General features: G+C 47.6%; 1 protein-coding gene across 8 annotated transcripts in view; it reads left to right on the top strand.

Moving 5' to 3' along the window:
• The first annotated feature begins 3,039 nt into the window (after positions 1 to 3,039).
• TLK2 (tousled like kinase 2) overlaps positions 3,040 to 18,217 on the top strand; it is a 44,471-nt gene continuing 29,293 nt past the window's right edge. For 2 of the 8 annotated variants that reach the window (XM_038168709.2, XM_038168705.2), the window contains exons 1-6: positions 3,041 to 3,242; positions 5,326 to 5,414; positions 7,225 to 7,290; positions 13,882 to 13,953; positions 16,446 to 16,515; positions 17,569 to 17,612. In XM_038168709.2, coding sequence (XP_038024637.1) covers positions 5,334 to 5,414; positions 7,225 to 7,290; positions 13,882 to 13,953; positions 16,446 to 16,515; positions 17,569 to 17,612 — 333 coding nt within the window. In that variant the 5' untranslated portion in view covers positions 3,041 to 3,242; positions 5,326 to 5,333. Of the gene's footprint in view, positions 3,243 to 5,325; positions 5,415 to 7,224; positions 7,291 to 9,813; positions 9,982 to 13,881; positions 13,954 to 16,445; positions 16,516 to 17,568; positions 17,613 to 18,217 lie in introns of those variants that run through there. The other 6 variants (XM_038168710.2, XM_038168706.2, XM_072028967.1 and 3 more) reach the window with 6 other exon arrangements.

Here is an 18,217-nt window from a genome sequence, read left to right as displayed (position 1 = left end):
TGAAGGAGGTGGGCTCCAGCCACAAAACCGCACGTGAGGAGAGAACCCCTGACCCTTTTGCTAAGGGCAGAGCAATACGGGGCTGGAAGAGGGGCAAGCTACAGGAGGAGGATGGTGCAACCTCAGCTCGTTGGGTTCCTTATCAGAAGTAGCCACCCGCTGCTCCACCAGCGCAGGGCGACTTTCGGAAAACATTTCTGCCTGAAATAAATGCTCCGGGTCTCCAGGAGGCTTCTACCTCCCACGGTCCTCATCAAAGCGACCCTACCACCCCTAAAACACAGGGTCGGGGCGATGGGTCCAGCGGCACAGCATCTGATTTCCGTTCAGCCCTACAAAGTTTGGGGCGTTATCAGGTGTGGTGGCCGGGCTCCAGAAGAGCCAGGGGGGTGTTGGAGGCCGGTCCCTTTCCCGGGTCTAACGCCTTCCACATCTTCTCCTCCCTCCACCCCAAATCAAGCAGAAACTGCACAAATGAAATTTCTACCTCCTCGAACGATGCTAACTGCAAGTGTTACTAATTAGCGCTCCCCTAAACGGCTGTGATTAGCTTACCAGCTGATGGAATATTTACTCTAGAATTTCTTCTTTTCTTTTGAGAGGTAATAAAAAAAAAAAAAAAAAAAAAAAAGACACACACGAAACGCCATTTATTTATTTATTTTACAAATTCCTGCCGCCGGCCGTGCTGAAAACGTGAATCACGCAGCGGGAGCTGGAACTGGAGTGGCTCTTCTGCCGAAAAACAGATTAAAGCACAGGAAACAGCCTGCGAGAGCAGGCAGGCGCTCCGCGAGCCATTTGCGACACGAGGTTAACAAATAACGCCGGGCTGCGCGGCCGATAAATGAACGAGTTGAAAATGATGGAACTTCCCCCGGCGCGGCGCAAGGGCGATTATTCCCCCCGAGCTGAACCTCGCCAGCTCCTCCCCGCATCACCCCCGGTGCCAAACTGCTGGGCAAAGGCTCGGGGAGAGGATTTGGGGTGGCGGCGGTGCGGGACGCCCCAATTCTGCCTGGCCGAACCCTTCCCGAAGCGCCAGCAGCCTCGCATCGCTAATCCGCGCCTGCCTCCCCTCGGACAGGCCTGGCCACTTCCCTTCCCAACACGCCGATTTTTTTTTTCCTTTTCCTTTTTTTTTTTTTTTTTTTCTTTCCGAATTTCCCCCCCTTGCTTGTTTGCCTTTCAGAAAGCTGATTCAGCCTCAAAGCCGAGCGGGTTGCACCGCCCGGCGCTCGCGGCCCCTGCTGCCTGCTAGAGTGGCGAACGCACAGCGCTGCAACCTCTCGCCGCAGCCAGGATGAACCTTTTTTTATTATTATTATTATTTTTTTATTCCTTTTTTTTTTTTGTCTTTTTTTTTTCCTCAGCGTCTCGGCACAGCCTCAGAAAGGCGGCGGTTAATGTGGTCGGGTTGTGCTTTACGGCCACGTCCCTGCTCCATCGGCCCCGAAGGACGGGGCTGCGTGAGGCGGCGGCCGGGCCTGGCTCCTGAGGGGGCTTCTTGGCTCCTGGGGGGGCTTCTTGGCCCCTGGGGGGGCTTTTGGGGTGCCCATAGTGACAGGGGGACAAGGCCAGGGGGGCACCAGGGCACCCCGGCCCCCTCCCTGTGGGGCTGAGGCGGCCGCTCCTGAGGCAGATGGAGCTGGGGGTGGTGCCGGGGGGGGGGTGCATGGAGACCCCCCCCCACATCCCTCTCTGGGGACACCCTGGACTTCATGGGGGAGTTAAGGGGGGGGCACCCCAGAGAGGAAACGCCCCAGGGCTGCTGTGCCCCCCCCTCCTTGTGTCTGCAGCCCCCCCCCAGGCCTGTCCACACCCCGAGGCTGGATCTGTCCCCTCATGGCTGCTGCCCCCCACACCCGGCCCACCCTGACCCCATAAACTGCCCCCCCCAAGCTGCCTGCCCCCCCCCCAGCCCCACCCTGACCCCCATAACCTGCCCCCCCGGGCCCCTCTGACCCCCAGCCCTACCCTGACCCCCATAAACTGCCCCCCCAGCCCATTCTGACCCCAAAAAGCTGCCCCCCCCCAGCATCCCTGACCCCCATAAACTACCCCCCCAGGCCCTCCATGACCCCATAAGCACCCCCCCATGCCCCCCAGGCCCCTCAGCCCCCCCTTGATCCCCCATAAGCTGCCCCCCACCTCCCTGTCCCCCATAAACCGCCCACCCCCCCAAGCAGCCTGACCCCCCCCAGCACCCCTGACCCCATAAGCTGCCCCCCCAGGCCCTCCATGACCCCATAACCACCCCCCTAAGCCCCCCCCTGCCCCTTAGCCCCCCCCTTGACCCCCCATAACCAGCCCCCCCCACACCCCCTGCCCCCCACCCCCCACCTGCTGCCCCCCCACTACCACCCCCTCCCCCTCCCCCCTCCCATAAGCCCCTCCCCCTTCCCCAAGCCCCGCCCCCTCCGACCTCCCCCCTCCCCCCCTCCCGCGCTGACCTGCCCTTCCCCCCCCCCGCCCCCTCCCCCTCCCCCTCACCCTCCCCTCCCCTCCCTCCCCTCCCCCGCCCTCTCGCCGCGCGTGCAAATCTCGCGAGACGCGGCGCGCTTTCACCACTGTGTGTGCACCAATCGAGCCGGGCCGGGCCGGGCCGGGCCGAGCGCCGCGGGAGGGAGGGAGGGAGGGAGGGGGAGGGAGGGAAAGGGGGGGAGCGAGCCCCGGCCCCGCACCTGCCCGCCCCCGCCCAGCCCAGCCCAGCCCAGGGGTCCCCGCCACCCACCCGCACCCCCCCCCATATTCAGCGACCCCCCCCCCCCAGCACCTGCCCGGCCGCCCCAGCCCTCCCCCGGGCCTTTGTCCTGCCGCCGGGCCTTGCCCTAACCGCCCCCCCCCCCCCCCCTCCTCACCCCGGCCTAGGCTCCTACGCGAGGCCGGGGATCCGCGGCCTGCTCCGGTTCCTCCATCCCCGCCCTCGGGGCTCGCCCCCCTTGGTTCTCCCCCACCTCCTCCTATCCACCCCCCCCACGCTCCGCCGCCGCCACCCCTCCGCCCTTCTCGGTGCCCGGGAGGCCGCGGAGCCGCCCCTGGCCTCCCCCCCCCCCTCCCGCCCGTGTCTCCGCCACCACCACCGCCGCAGCAGCAGCAGCAGGTTCCCTCCCTCCTTCCTCCTCCTCCTCCTCCTCCTCCTGCCCCCGGCGGCGGGAGCCGAGCGGTGCCCGGGGAGCGCTCGGCCCGGGCAGGAGGGGAGAGGAGCGGCGGGGCGGCGGCAGGAGCAGCGGCAGCGCCAGGTGAGAGAAGCCCCGAGGTGGGGTTGGGGGGGGGGAGAGAAAAGCGGGGGGACAGCGGGGAAAACCCCCCCCGTATCCCCCTTCCTCCGCCTCCCTCCCGGCCCCACAGGGCCCGAAGGAACCCCGGGGGGCTTGGGGGAGAGCCTGGGGGGGGTCCCGGCGGGGGTGCGGGGGGCTCCGGGGGTGTTGGAGCGGCCCCCCCGGGGCCGGGCCGAGCCGGGGTCACGGCGGAAGGGCCCGCGGCCTGCGTGCCCCGAGGCGGCGGGAGCGAGGCCTGGGCCGCGGCTGCTGCCCCCACCGCGAGGCCTGGAGGAGAGCAGAGCAAAAAGGGGGGGGGGGGGGGGGGGGAAGAGAGGTAAAAACCGCGGGGCTCCGGCCCCAGCCGCCTGAAAATCCCCCCCCAGGGGGAGGTGAAGGGGAGGCGGGCACGGCCTCCGAGGCCCCGGCCTGGGAGTTGGGGCAGCGCTGCCCCGGAGGAGGCAGGCCGAGGCGGTGCAGGCTGCTCACTCACCCATTTATTTCCTAACCCTTCTCTTTTTTTATTTTTTTTCCCAGCATGGGGCTGGAGAGGGCTTGAACATCATCCCCTCACCCCCATTTTATTTTATTTTTTAAGCCCGTCGGGGAAGGGCAGCCCCGCTGCTGCGAGGGAGGGGAGGGGGCGGCTGCCAGCAGTGCCCCAGCCCAGGGCATTCCCCAGGCCCCAGCTGAAGATGGGCTCAGGCCAGAGGGTGGAAAGAGGCTCGGGAACTTGTGGCAGCCCCTTCCCGGCCCAGCATCCCCGCCCCGGGCTGCCATTCCCTCCCGGGTGGTGCCCCCGAAATGGGGGACGGGGCTGGGAGCTCTTCGACATCTCAGCCCGCACGGCCCGTCTGTCATTTTCCTCTGCACAGATTTCCTGTTTTGAAATCTAGGCTGATAGCTTTTTTAGGAGGGAGGGGGGGAGGTTTGGAGCAAATAGTAGAAATAAGGCTCCCCGATGACTGCGTTTGGTGTTCCATTAGTTTTTGAGGCTTGTTGCTGATTGGGGAGAGCTTTTGGAAATGCCCCCGGCCTGATTCGCTTAGCCCCCCGTAACTTGGATCTGCAGCGTTTGGAGGAAACAGCAGGGACAAAATGGACAGTTAATAAAAGGAACAATTGTATCCTGCCTGTTCTAGAGGGCACTTGCTGCCCTTCAGGAACTTTCCTCATCGCATATGCTCTTTATACAGCAAATCTTTATCTTCCATCTCTTTTCTCTACCTTCGTCCGGGAAATGAAACTGGAACAGACATTTCTGGAAATGATGAACTTGATTGGTGCAGTTGGGAAGATGTGATTCACGGTTAAAAATGAACATTGAAATTTGTCCCATTTTTTCACAGTTCAGTATTTGAATTGTATATTTTGTCATTTTAACCTGTTTATATGACTGCTTTTTTTTTTCTCCTCACCTGAACCCTTCAAATAACGGCATCCGCTCTGTCGGATTGCCAAGAGGTACCCCAGGTACATCCAGTATAAAGATGCAGCTCTAAAGGTATCCGATACTTTGTAGAGTAAAAGGTATAAATGTGCTTTATTTTTTTTTCCTATGATCCTTTTCTGGGCTTGGAAGAACCACAGCTGCTGTCAGTATTGCTGTCAGTGAAATCTGGCGTTTGGGGAGACCTTGTATTTTAGGGATTGGCCAAAAATAAATTCTGGGGTGAGGAGCGTTGCTTTTTTTTTTCTCCTAGTCATGCAGCATGGATGAAAAGCTCTGAAGCCTTTAGTCATAACGCTCTAGTCCCATGTTTTCCTTTTAATAAAGCATCCAGTGGGAGAATGTGACATAATTGGTTTCTTGGATTAAGAGATCTTGAAATGGCTGGTGCTACAGATAGAAGATGAAACTCTCCAGCAGGGTTGTGGTTTAAATACAGTAATACGGTGACAAAGTCATGTTATTATGGCATGGTAATTTTGTATTTCTCCTGCAAGAAAACGCTCTCTACACAGTTCTGCTGCAAAACAGACGCTTTTGAGTCTCATCAGTGGCACGGAATGTTAAATCTCTCCTTTCCTTGCATTGCATAATCTGGCTGTTGTTCTCCCACAGCAGCAGAAATGATGGAAGAATTGCATAGCCTGGACCCACGAAGGCAGGAACTACTGGAGGCCAGGTTCACTGGAGTTGGTGTTGCTAAGGTGAGCGTAAGTACCTTCTGGAAAAGGCACGACTGCTTGTCCATCCTGCACCGCACTTTTTTTTCATTCTACATTGATAATTTTGCTTTGCTAGCAGAATGTTTTACATTGATAGTTGTGTTTTGAGTGCTAATTTGCCTGAAGTATGTTTAAGAGGAATGAAAATGGGATCTCTATGAGCAGACACTGCTATACAGAAGATTTGGGCTTCTGATTAAGTTCTTAGGAGTTACTCCATCTTGAGGTAGCTTGCACGCCCCCCAAAACAGACAACTTTGTCTTTGGGAATGGGAATCTCATCTGTCTTTTCCTTTCTCCAAGTTTTCATTTGAGAATTGAATTTGGCCACTTGTTAGATGCAGTTTCAAGCGTATTGTGTTTGATACAGCACGTAATCAGGCTTAATATTTTCGGGAATTTGTTCATCCAGTTCTTTATGGGTACGGTGTGCTAAAATTGTGTACTCGATTGTTTGGGACACACACAAAAAGTACTTGAAGGCAAACCCTCCTATATCAGTGATCCACAACCTGCTAGTAAAATCCCATCTTTGTCCTCACGTACAACTTCATAACTGTTCAGTAGCTGACTTTCCTGAGTAAGGCACCTAATGACAACATTCTGTGGTTGCTTGATATGCTAGCATTAAGTCGTTAGCTCTCTTGATGTCGTTGGTAGCGTTAATTGATTGTCTCTCTGAGCAATGAAATGGTGGCAGAACTCATTTTAAACTAGGTCAGTGATAGGGAGTTTATTTTTGATGAAGATACCAAGTTTTGGACTACATCAAGGTAGAAGGTAAAACACTAGTTTTGCAGTGTCATTTTTTTGGAAGCATCTTAGAATTATTTTGGGAAGAAACTTTGTAGATGTATTTCTTAGAAAACATAAAAGTAAAACAACTTGAAAAACAGTTTAGTTTGAGTTTACACTACATTTCAGTACTTCCATCTGGATTCAAACAAGGCTAAGTCCTGGAAGGGAGCATGAACAGGTAAAATGTTCAGCATTCAACTAGCATAGTAACGATGATTAACGCTAGAAGTTTGGGGGTAACTATTTCAGGTACTGAAGGAGGAGTGTGGGTTTTTTGATCTTTTTCCCACCCTTAAGACTTTTTTTAACCTTAGGGCTTCTACAACTATAAGTTTATGCTCCATAACGTAGTTATGATCTTGAAAGACATGTTTTATACAGCATTACAACTTTTTATGTACTTTCTCATCTGTTTCTTGCTTTTCCCCCCCCCCCACACGTAACTTTAACATCTTTAGCTGTACCAATAAAAATAAAGCCAAATGACTTTCTGGAATAGCTAAGACTTAGAATCACAGACACTATCATTGCTTTAACACAGTGCCAACATACTCAGTGCTCTTGAAAAATGTTAGGAATTGCTCCTTTTAAAGGAAAAGGATACGGGAAAGCAAGTCTTAATTGTTTTCTCTGTGTTTGAGCTAGAAACACTGTGTACCTCCATAGCTCTGTATAGGTTCATATTGAAAAGCCTTTTTTTAACTTAAGCATACCAAATAATAAGGCCTCATTTCTTGAAGGTTGTGCTTGGAGCAAAGCTCCTCTTTAACTGAGTTTTGTTTGTATCTGTTGTTATGCAGTATAGTGTATAACTTTGTATTAGTCAGTAAACTGTTAAAAATGCGTTACACTTCAAGCAATATATATTTATTTACTTGCATACTTGCTAATTTGCAATAGATCAGCCAACCATTGATATGAATTAGCATGACTCTACTATGTTGCAGCAAGTCTTGGTTGCAATATTAATCTCAGATACTACATTCCCTCCCAGGTTGGTGCTTCAAATTCCCTCCCTACCCCCCCAAGTCTCCGTCCGTCATGCTCCGCACTGGCATTGGTAGGTCACTGTCTTAAAGGGAATGTATTGGGAAAGCTGTGATACAATTTGTATGATTCAACTAAGGTTTTTAGCCTTTTCCAATTAAATGTTTAAGGAAAGCTATGTCGAGTAAGTTAGTGCCATCTAGTGGGACTGGGACTGGCACATCCTCCTGGGATAGAAGGTATTCTGTTGCTGTTTATTGCATAAAAGGAAGAAATGTCATCTTAGATGCTCTCCTATTGGGTGAATGCGGCAGGCAGTTACAGCTCTGAGCTTCCTGCCTTCCACTGGCTTGTTGTATCACTTGGTGTGTTTGGCTAGGTTTCTTTAATGTTTAAAAATACAGGGTATATTTTGAGCCTGCGTAAAACTAACGTGCTAGTTTACGTCCTTGATATAAATGCAGCTTTAAAGCCCGTTTTCCCACCATGTTTGCAAGGATATCTGTACTCAGTTTGAAGAACAAATAAAAGTAAGCTGGCCGAGGATAAATTTTCGGTCTAGAAACTGGAATAAAAAGCTTCTAGTCATCAGGGTCACAGGATTCTAGAAGAGCTTTCCAGTAACAGTAGTAGAGGGCAGAAATCCTAAACTGTTTTGGAAGCAGCTGTGTGCTGTCACCTCCTGTGGTAGCTGAAGGCACAACCCAATGACCGAGGTCATTTGCAGTCCCAAATGCCTCAAAATTCTGTTGCAAGACTGTGATGAATTCTCTTACTTAATAGTTGGAGAATATATTTCTCTTGAAGCTTGGAGTTAATACGTGGAATTTATGAGCAAGGAATGTTTCTAGGCAACTGTTATACTCATGTGGTTCATCCAGGTCACTAGATAGCTTCAAAAAGCCAGCGATGCTTTAGATGTCTATTCTTGCCATATGGTAAAGTGCCATTCTCTCCCAAATTCACAAAGCCAGTCCTTGAATTAACACATGACTGTCTGACATCTACAAGTATTCTGCTTATCTAACTCCTGTTTGTGTTTACTTATTTAGGGCAAACCTAAGTGTGTTCAGTTAAGGCATTATTCTCAATAGTCATCTCAGGCGTCTTTCCTGGGTCAGTGGGTACAGAAGACAAAAAGTAGTTTATTTCTGGAGATAACGCTGTTTGGTTTTGTCTGTTCTCATCTTCTGCCTCCCTTCCCCCTGCCTGGGTGCCAGCTTTAAGATACCACACAGGTTAGCACCGAAGGATTTGTGTCTCTTCCAGAGACTTTTACTGGATAAGAATTGGAATAGGTAATTGTGCTGGATGAATTGGTGTTTGCACACAGCTTGCTTCAGGCCTAACCAGGGTGGATCATAGCTGCAGTATGCATTTCTTCTACAAATTTGGTCTTTAAAAGATTTTCAAACTAAGCTGCGTGCACCACTTCATTATAGCTAATCTAAAAAGGCTGAAGTATTTCTAGAGAGAGTAACTGTCTGTCTTGCTGTAGGAATGTTGTAGGTCTGGAGGACTGTGCTGGAATTGAAGTGTTGGTGGTAGCTCCTGTGCTCTGCCCTCCCTCTGTGTGGTGTCACAAAGAGGGAAATGAAAATAACCTGAATAGCATCACATACGTTGCAGGACATCTGCCTCCAAAAAGAGAATAAATAGAACATAAGAAAGAACAGCACTTACTTGTATTATTTTGTTGTTGCCTTTTTTGTTTGTTTTTCCCTTTTTCTGTCGCTCTGGGATGGAAAGTCTTGATTAGTTCAGTAACTACCAGTTGTTTGGTCTACTTAGCAGTGTTTTTAGCAGCAAAAGTTACTAGGTTGAGAATTAATGCATGAGCATAATTGTATCTTCCCTGGAGGGAAGCAGTGCTGCACAGTAGTCCTTGACAGGTGTCACGTGCCACCAGAAGAACTAATTAATAAGAGTTTTGAAGCTTAGAAATGAATTTATCAGCTACCACAGAAAGTGCCAGGACTTTATACCAGATACTTGAAAATTGTTTGGATGCTTCTTTGTGCATCATGACTTATTTCGAATGTGCTGTCTGGCTGCTGGAGTTCAGGAATAGTTCTCAGATCTCAGTTCTGCTTCAGCCCCTGAGCTGAGGTTCAGGGTGAGTTGTGTGACACTCGTGTCCTGTTTGCCGTCAGTAAAATAAAAATACTGGGTTTTCATTGAGGGAACTCCTGAGGTATAATGGAAGCCAAGCAAATCGTGTTGGAAATACGCTTACCCATCAGCTATGTGGAGGTTACCTGTGAACATCCTATAGTAGATAACTTCCCGTGGCAAAAAGACAAACCTGGAACACAGAGGTGATGTGGGGATCTCATCATTGGCCATAAAGTTGATTAACATGGGACTTTCCTAGAAGCCTAGTTAAGAAGTAATCTTTAATTCTCCCATGTGGAGTCAGCAGTAACTTTCAGTGGAATTAAGGACTGACTTTTTCCCTTTGAAATCTCTTGATTTGCTACAGAGTTCAGAATAATTTGGGCTGCATTGGCCTGAGGTAGTGAAGCACATCTCCGCCACTGAGTTAGCAAGAGAGCTTTGCAACGCACGTAAACCCACATGTGAGGCTCCAGCTAGGCAGCTTGGATTCCTAGAGCTCCCTTCCAGTCTGAGGAGTTGCAGAGCACAAAATGGAGACTGGACAACAGAAGAGTTGTGGACGAGCCTGAAGGATCATTTCTGGCAGCTTGGAGAGGCTGAGGAAATGCACGAGTCATGCAAGGCAGTATTTAGGCTTGAACAGGAGGTAGGTAAGGGAGGCCTGAGTCAGACTAACTTTGTTCCCGAAGATGTGATGGGAGCTATTATCAGGCAAAGTTGTTGCTATTGAAACTGCAGCCATTGTGCCTCCTTTGTGGCCCTCCCTGGGCTCTCGCAAAGGGAGAAATGACTAACTAGCCTGTGTAAATGGACAGGTTTTTAATTCTTGCCTTTGAGTAGGAGTCTTGAAAGGGCCTGCGAACTCTTCATCCACTTCTCAACATGGAGGTGTTGTCGTGCAGAGGTAGGCCACGGACTCAAAGCAGCAGTTGAAAGGTGAATCACAAGGGAAAAGAGCACGCCAGCTTATCTCAGAAAGAAATTCCTCGCGGAGGAGGAAGTGTGTGCTGTTCTTGTGCTTGTCATTTGGGTAAACACTATAGGAGCCATTAGCTTATTTCAGATGACCCACGTATTTCAGATTTTTGCAGGGCCCCATCACGGTTTCTCTTGACAGGGAATAGTGGGTGAGGGGGCTGGAAGCGATACCGCAGAAATGCGGTATTATCCTAAAGTAGTCTGTGCTAGAAAAGCCAGATACCACTGAAAATGACTTCAGGAACAAAATTCATAAGCCCTTCTCTTGTGAACTATGGCATGCTCATTCCCTACTACTATTTCCCAAGCTATATTCTGATGTCAGTATTCCTTGCTCCTGCTTGCTTGTTTTTCCCCCAAAATTCACGTTCATTCCTTTAATTCCTTTTGTGTCACGACCACTTCAAATGGTATGCTAAATTAAGTACTGAACATTTATCCAATGTCAGTTGCTGAGTTAAATATAAATAGTCAGGAATGATAAAACATAAATTTGAAGATTTTTTTAGTCCGTGCACACACTTACTCCCTCACTGTCAGCTGAGGGGCAGATGCTGAGATGTATAGCTGCTCGTATCCATTGTCTAAACCTGTTGCTACCAGCAGTGGCTAACGAGGTACTGTGTGAAACCAGATATCAAGCTGGATGAGCGTGAAAACTGTTTTGTTCTCCTCTCAGTTATGCAAGAGGAAGAGGTGCAGCTGAGGACTAGGCCGTGCTCCTCGAGCATCCTTGGTATTGCATCCTTATTGCTTCAAGTGCAGCCTGTGCTAATGAACAATCCGTGTTTCCATAGCCAAAACACCCCAAAACAAGACTTTTTTGCTAACAGTTTGACTCGAGCAAGATGCTTTAGCTTCTTGCCTGTAAGATTGGCCTCATACTGGAAGTGGAAGGCTGTCTTGAAGATATGGAAGGGAAAGAAAACTCGCTCAGTGGAAATAAGTCCAAGTGTCTACAAGGGATTTTGCATTTGTTCGCAGTGTCAATAAACACGGCAGTGAACTTGCTAGATATTTATAAACAACTGACAAGCTTTTCTTTCCTGATTCCATAACTAAGTGCTTGGTTCCTTTCCACCCTTTCTGTTCCTGTGTTAGCTTCAATTTTATGATTTTGTCGTTGTAGTTTCTAGAGGAAGTTTTTAAAGGAAAGGGAAATTAACATTTTTGCTCTTCAAGAACTTGTGATCAGAATTGAATTTTTTTTTTTTTTTGGATCAGCACAAGAGCAAAAAGATTTGATTCCAGCTCCTCTAGAGTTGTAAGGAAGAAAAAACATTTTTAGGTATTCTTCTGGCTGCTTGTGTTTCAGAACTTTATATTCTGATGCAAACAGACAGGATTTTTTGTATAGGTGAGGTTAAACCTCTGTTTCTGAAAAATCTTAGGATTGCTTCTAACTATAGATGGCTTTATCAGCTTATTACTCCAGGTTGTCCTGGAGTGCAGGTCAGCACCATGGCCACATGCTTTCAACCACGATGTCTCTGCGAAGCTCAGATGTGGCTCTTTGGGACAGCTGTTCTGTCACTTGCTCTCCACGTGCAAAATGGAGGCACCAAAACGTGGAAACAACTTTCACCTTGGTTATGTCAGAGCCCCAGCCTGTCCATCTGAGGCCAGCAGAGGCTAACTTGTTGGGGTGTCTTGGCCATGCTGCCGAGGTTTCAGCGCACAGGAGGAAGCGAAGGATTTTAGAGGATGTCGCTCGAGCTGTTTGTAACCAAGCTCTTTATGTAGGTGAAAAGATCAGCTTTCTATCGGCACTTGCCATCAGACAATGCATTTATTATCAAGGAGGACTTCGTGTGGATATGGTTAAGGTTGGTGTTGGCAGTTCCGTTAAGTTCTGTTGGCCAAGAAATAAATCTCCTTGACAACCGGGGGCAGCGCCCTTGTGAGCCACCACAATGGGGAGGTTCCGGGGCAAGCAGAGGTGCAAGCGTGCTCCTCCACGTAAAAAGCCGTATAATTTGAATCAATTGCCTCGCCGAGGGCGCAAGGTAAAACATCTTAATGCTTTTGAGCTATTTGTGTGATGAGCTGAAGGGGGTGATGGTATGGCTTAAAGCATATCTGCAACATACTTTTCAGTAACTTGTGTTGGGAAGGGAACCCTGAATGTGGAGCTTCCTGAGCTGTTCAGGTGTAGGCTTTTTTTATTCCCTTGAAGCAACCCTGTCCTTTAAGGAGTAACAAACTTGCTAGTTAACATTCACAGAGTAACACGGGAGGTAAACAGAACTTGTGCTCTGTGCCATGCCTGATTGGGAACGGGATTAGTAATAGCTAGGTTGTGTCACAAGCCTGCTTTGATGGTGGTGTTTGTCTTATAAATGGGGAAGGGAGAACTGCCACCCTCAAAAATAATCTGTTGTGGGATTCTTCTGTGGTATTAAGGCTTCTTCGCTACCCCTCCCATAAGTCGTCTTTTCAAGTATATAATGAGAAGTGGCTTTGCCTTGAGGAAAGGTTGATTGGTGGGAAGTGGTTACTGCCAAAATAAGAATGCCAAAATAGAACGAATCTTTGGGAGAAGATGCTCACAAGTTATTAATGGAGAGTTGGCTTTATCATGTCATTCTTCCTGTTAATGCATTTCATCAGTAATTGTGAATCTTGTTTTTATATCTTTGTCAAATTTGTCTAGATTTCTTAAGTTAGGTCCGTGGGAGGATGCTTTTGTGTCAGAGCACTAGGCTAAAACAGTGACTTTGCATGATTCACTTTTCTTTCTTTTTAAAAACAACTTAAAGAGATTTTTAGAAAATAATTTTCAAAAGCGCTTGTGTACCTTAAATGTAGGTGTGTATCCAGCAGAGCCTGCGAAGATGTTAGACTCTTGTAGGTAACTGGATACTCTTTAGGTAAATCTGCTCCAGCCTCTTGGATTTGTGCTTTAGCGTGGCAGAAGCAGCTGCTTTATGGGCAGGTCAGCCTTGGGTCCATAAAAGAGCCTAGCAGGGGAGGTTATTTTATGGGTGACGGTTCTACTGCTGTTAACACAACTTTCACTTGTTCATTTCTTTAGTGTGGGGGGAAAAAAGCATTAAATAAACACTTTTCAAGAAAAATCAGTGGTACTGCCAGCATCTGATAACAGCAAGGGATGCCTTGCCAGATGGAAGATACCTTTAAACTCATAGCCCAAGGTCGAGCAGATGCTTGCCTGAAGAGCTGAGCTTTGAACTAATGCTCCTCAACAAACCCAAAATTTTGTTTCTCAAGCCAGTTGCCTTAGACCTTTGTGAATAGTGCCTTGGCTGTTTTGTGATTGTGGTTAAATAGGACGATTAGGATTTAAATGGACATAGAAACACCACTCCAAAGGCCAGATCAGTACGCTGAGAAAAGCCTGTCCAACTGGCAGTCCAGTTTCCATCTTACTCCAAATGACTTCTGGAGGTTTTTAGTGCTCTAGCACATGTCTAGGCATTTGACCTGTGTTGCTGCTGTACCCACATGGCTTAGAGCAGCATAGTTAGCCCAGAGGTGCAGTGTGTGGTAGGGTGTGTCTGCCATGCATGGGGATTGTTTCTAACTGTCTCTGCTTGTTTTTCACTAGGGTCCATTAAATAGTGAGTCTTCCAACCAGAGCTTGTGCAGCGTGGGTTCTCTCAGTGATAAGGAACTGGAGGTAAGCAGGCATAAATACTACCGATAATTGGGTTTTTCAAAAAGGAATTTTGTGAGAACGAATGACAGTGGTGTGTGTGGGGGGTGTGAAAGGGACTAGCAGAAATACCTAGTCTCATTCTAACCCTGCGGCCTTCAGACCATGCTATGAAACAATCCTTCTTGAAGCTTCCAACTGCAGCAGGCAGATTTTACCCAACCCCAAAAACACAGTAATCATAAAATTCAGCTTATGAAATTGTTTTCAGCTGCATTGTGATTTGTTTGTGGCTTTTGGCTAAAGTTTAGGCCAAATAAAAAGCCAGAGAGCATTAATGGAAAAGTTTGCCTTGCCTATCAAATATGTGAGTTTGCAGAAGTCTACAAAGCTGAGCATTTTTATGAATCACTCTGTGGAAGTGTGGAGAGGTGAAAATTGATGCTTTGTCCCTGTTTAGTCTTACTGCTTTAGTGTTAACTATTTCAAAACACTTGCTAAAGCAGCTGTAAAATGAATCACAAGGTTCATCTTTTTGCTTTAAAACTCGGTGTTAATAAAATAGTGTCTCAAATTAGAGTGCATTTTCTTAAGACTTTAAAGAACTTACCACCCAATTATCAGGTAAGTTTTGGATCCTATTTCCCTCCATTATATGGCAGTACTGATAGGAGCTGTCTGGTGAAGCAAAGTCTTTCAAGAATGAAATATCCATACAAGTGAGTACAGCTAATAGTGAAAGATTGAGTGCTAAGTCATATTTTTACTTGATTTTGATAGGCTTGCGTGGAATGATTTAAATTGACTGAGCTGATGTAATCAAATCTACCATTCCTGGCTTTTCAGTCTATAAAAGATAACGTTGTGTGTAATTTTGGTTGTATAAATGTACTTAAGGGGAAGAACAACCGAATCTGAATCTCATTAATATGCTTAGAGGTCTACAGGGGCTGTGCTGGAGCCTGTGGTGTTACCATTGCTCCAACGCTGCTCATGAATTACTCTTTGCTCAGCAGTGAGGAGGCAATTTCATGGCCTTGTACGTGTTCAGGAGCTGGTGCGACAAGTGTCTAGATCATTACAGAGTTTTCAGTCTCTCCATTCTAAAAAGTGCTTTGCAGGCATGATGGCCACCTTTCTCTTAACATCTCCTACGTCACCTTACCAAAATAACGTCAGTGACCACCCAGTTGGTGACGTGGGACCATGGATGTCCAGCATCCACTGGGGACACAGCCAGATTTAGGTTCTGGCTGCGTCAGCTTTATTCTTTCTGCTATTAAAGAAGGTAGATTGATTTCTGTGCTTACTGTGTGCAAGTCTTTTGGCAGAGATCTTAAACAGGGTACTTTGGACTTTGGTTTCCAAAGAGCATGAAGCTTAGGTTTGCCACAAACTTTCTGGCCATGGCTTTCCCTCCCCCAGTGTTGTTTTGCACGCTGCGGTTTTCTTTCTGCCCCTGGGCTACGGTTTAGTGGTGACTGAAGTGATTGCAGAGCTTATAGCTTGGAAATTATTTGGGACCCTTAGGGATAAGAGATGGTTTTAAAATGACATTGGCGATGGGAATGACAGATATCTTTCTTTCCAGCAGCCTTGGTAAGCTGCTTCCAGTGCTCTGCGTCCTATTGTTCTCAGCAGGCTGGGCCACATCAGTGACCCTGGTGGCAGTGGAGCACTGTGCCAGGGTCCCCTCACTCTAGTGTGTCTGTTTTCAGCCTTGTGGGGCTAGGTGTGATGCTTCCAGAGGCTTCAACTGGTGATCTGTATCATGCCTGCCCATAAATATATCTCGGTCCAATTCTAAGCTGCACCTTTAGGTGTCTGGCTGCTCCCAGAAGATGCAGGTGTAACTGACCCTCAGCTTCAGTGAGAGCAGATGCAAAGCAAACTGAAGTTCAGATGAAATCCATCTGCGGTGGCTTTCACCTGGCTGCCTGCTTGGGGAGCTTTGCCTTTATTTGTGCAGGGTTGCAGATGTGCACCATGGGCAGGATAGTTCCCGTAGGCAACTGCAAACAGCTTCAGGAATGAGCAGAGCTGCAGGCAAGATGGATTGTCCTGGTAGGCCGAGAGTGGCCACTGCGCTGTAAATCTGGATGTCTGTACTCCAACCTCTTGTCGTTGGGGCCTGTTCTCAGCCACCTTTCACCTTTTGTGCCAGCGCTGCAGTCACCCTGAAATGGTTTATGCATTGTTTTTTTTCCAAGTGTTTGGGCTTGTTCTGTTAACCGTGTGAGGTATCTGGGCAGTGGAGGCTGGCTTACTGCAGCTGAAATAGGGAAGAAAAAAAAAAATAATAATTCCTAACCACATTCTCTCCGTTCTGCAGTGCATATATCCAAAGGTAGCAGCTATTTGAGAGCTATTGTTTCTTTAAATACCAGCAGTAGAAGCGAATGCACCAGAGAACTGAAATGGCCACTGGGGATATGAAGCAGATTATTGTGTTTTGGCATTTTCTTTAAATTTTGGAATAACTGCAGAAATGTTAATTTTGAAGTATTGTTTAACAGACTCCTGAGAAAAAACAGAATGACCAGCGGAATAGGAAAAGGAAAGCAGAACCGTATGAGACCAGCCAAGGTAATCCATTCTTCTGACCCTGCTGCAGGATTTCCGAACGGTTGGTAATTTGTGCACGTTTTGCACAGTCAGTGTCCTAGGAAACTAATGGCTCTTCTCAAGGGTGTGTCAGGCAGCTTGTTATAAACTACTCCATGATGGTGTAGTTCTCTTCTGGGAGCCCTGTTGTCCTCATTGGCAGGAAAACACTCGTCTTCGGCTTATTTGCACAAACTATCCCATTTTTATGGGACAGACTGCCCAAAGGCTTAATATGGCTTCTCTGAAGTGTTGTTCTGGTCCTGTGTCACTACATATACAGCAGCCAGACTTCAAAATACAGGCTGTACTCTCTCTCTCTCTTATTTGAGACGTATGCCTGCCTTGTTAAAGTAGGTTCTCACCATAACAAATAGAGAACAAACTGTACTCAAGTATAAAGCAAGCAGTGCTGTCTCGAAGTACTAAGAAAAACCCAGAGCGTTTCAGTCCAAGTTCAGATTTTCTAGCAAATGGGCATAGGGGCAGATTTCTAGTTCTTTTATGCTTCAAAAGAAAGTAATGAGGATTGTGTTGACAGAATGGCTTTGATAATATTATAATAAGAGAAAAGGGCTACGTTTTAATGAGCTGCTATTAAGCCACCACCAGCTATCTCTTTAACTCTTATAGGAATGCTGGTGAGAGATTTCATGTGCAGTAATTTACCTGAAGGTGAAGGAGTGGAAGTACCCTTTGCTCTGCCCTCACCTTAAAGGAAAGTTTTGGAGAACCCATGCAACATTCAGTGAGGTTTAGTGTTTTCTAAACCCTTCAGCAAGCGCAAATGCTGTTTGATTAGATTTGACGTGTTCAAAATTGATTGTTAATTGAATTGCCAACTGTAAACCCTCCCAAAACAGCACAAGAGCAGTAACCCTGGGGCAGTGTTTTGTTTTGCAGAAGCTTTTGTTAGGATAGGTGGTGCACCTTTACACTTTGACTTCCTTTCCCCATATAGAAGTCGTTTTTCAGAAAACTACTTCATGACTTCTGTACTTAAAATATCAACTCTTCATTCTTTGTTTTTCTCAGGAAAAGGCACTCCTAGAGGACATAAAATTAGCGATTATTTTGAGGTAAGCATCTTTATGTTGTTTGAGAAGTCAGAATTCACATTATGCAAAATCTGAAGATGGAGGTCTATAGCGAGACTTCTATTACTGATCCCTCACATTAAATAGGATCTGGGAGTCATTGATTGATTGAGGTTAACCTGCAAATCTGCCTAGCTAGGGCATGTGAGACTTCAGGAAGTTGGTTTTTAAGTTACTTTCTCTTTGAGCAGTTGATAAAACGGGTTGGAAGTTGACTCCACTGAAATGTGTATCTCAGATGAGGATACTTGAGCTCTTAATGTGCAAACCTACATTGATAAAGGTCCAGTGCTGCAATGGAATCTACCTGCCAAGTCCTGCTGATTTGAGTAGGAAGTTTCTTACAGGGTTCCCTCTGTAGAGGTAGCTTGCCATGGGAAGCTGGCATGACATGGAATCCCCCGTTCCGCATCACCACTCCACATCCACCCCCCAAAAAAGCTTGTTCTTTATTTTACTGAATAACTTGGAGTCAGAAATTAAGTGCTTATTAGTGTTTATTGCTTTCCTGGCTTAAGTGTTTGGTAAGTATGGGGCATTGTGCAGTGCGGGAACATACAGATTGCTGTACTGATCAGTTGCCCAGC

Source organism: Anas platyrhynchos, chromosome 28, assembly GCF_047663525.1.
Source record: "Anas platyrhynchos isolate ZD024472 breed Pekin duck chromosome 28, IASCAAS_PekinDuck_T2T, whole genome shotgun sequence".
Classification (NCBI taxonomy): domain Eukaryota; kingdom Metazoa; phylum Chordata; class Aves; order Anseriformes; family Anatidae; genus Anas; species Anas platyrhynchos.
Note: the sequence above shows the minus strand (reverse complement) of the source record. Positions and strands in the feature narration are given on the sequence as shown.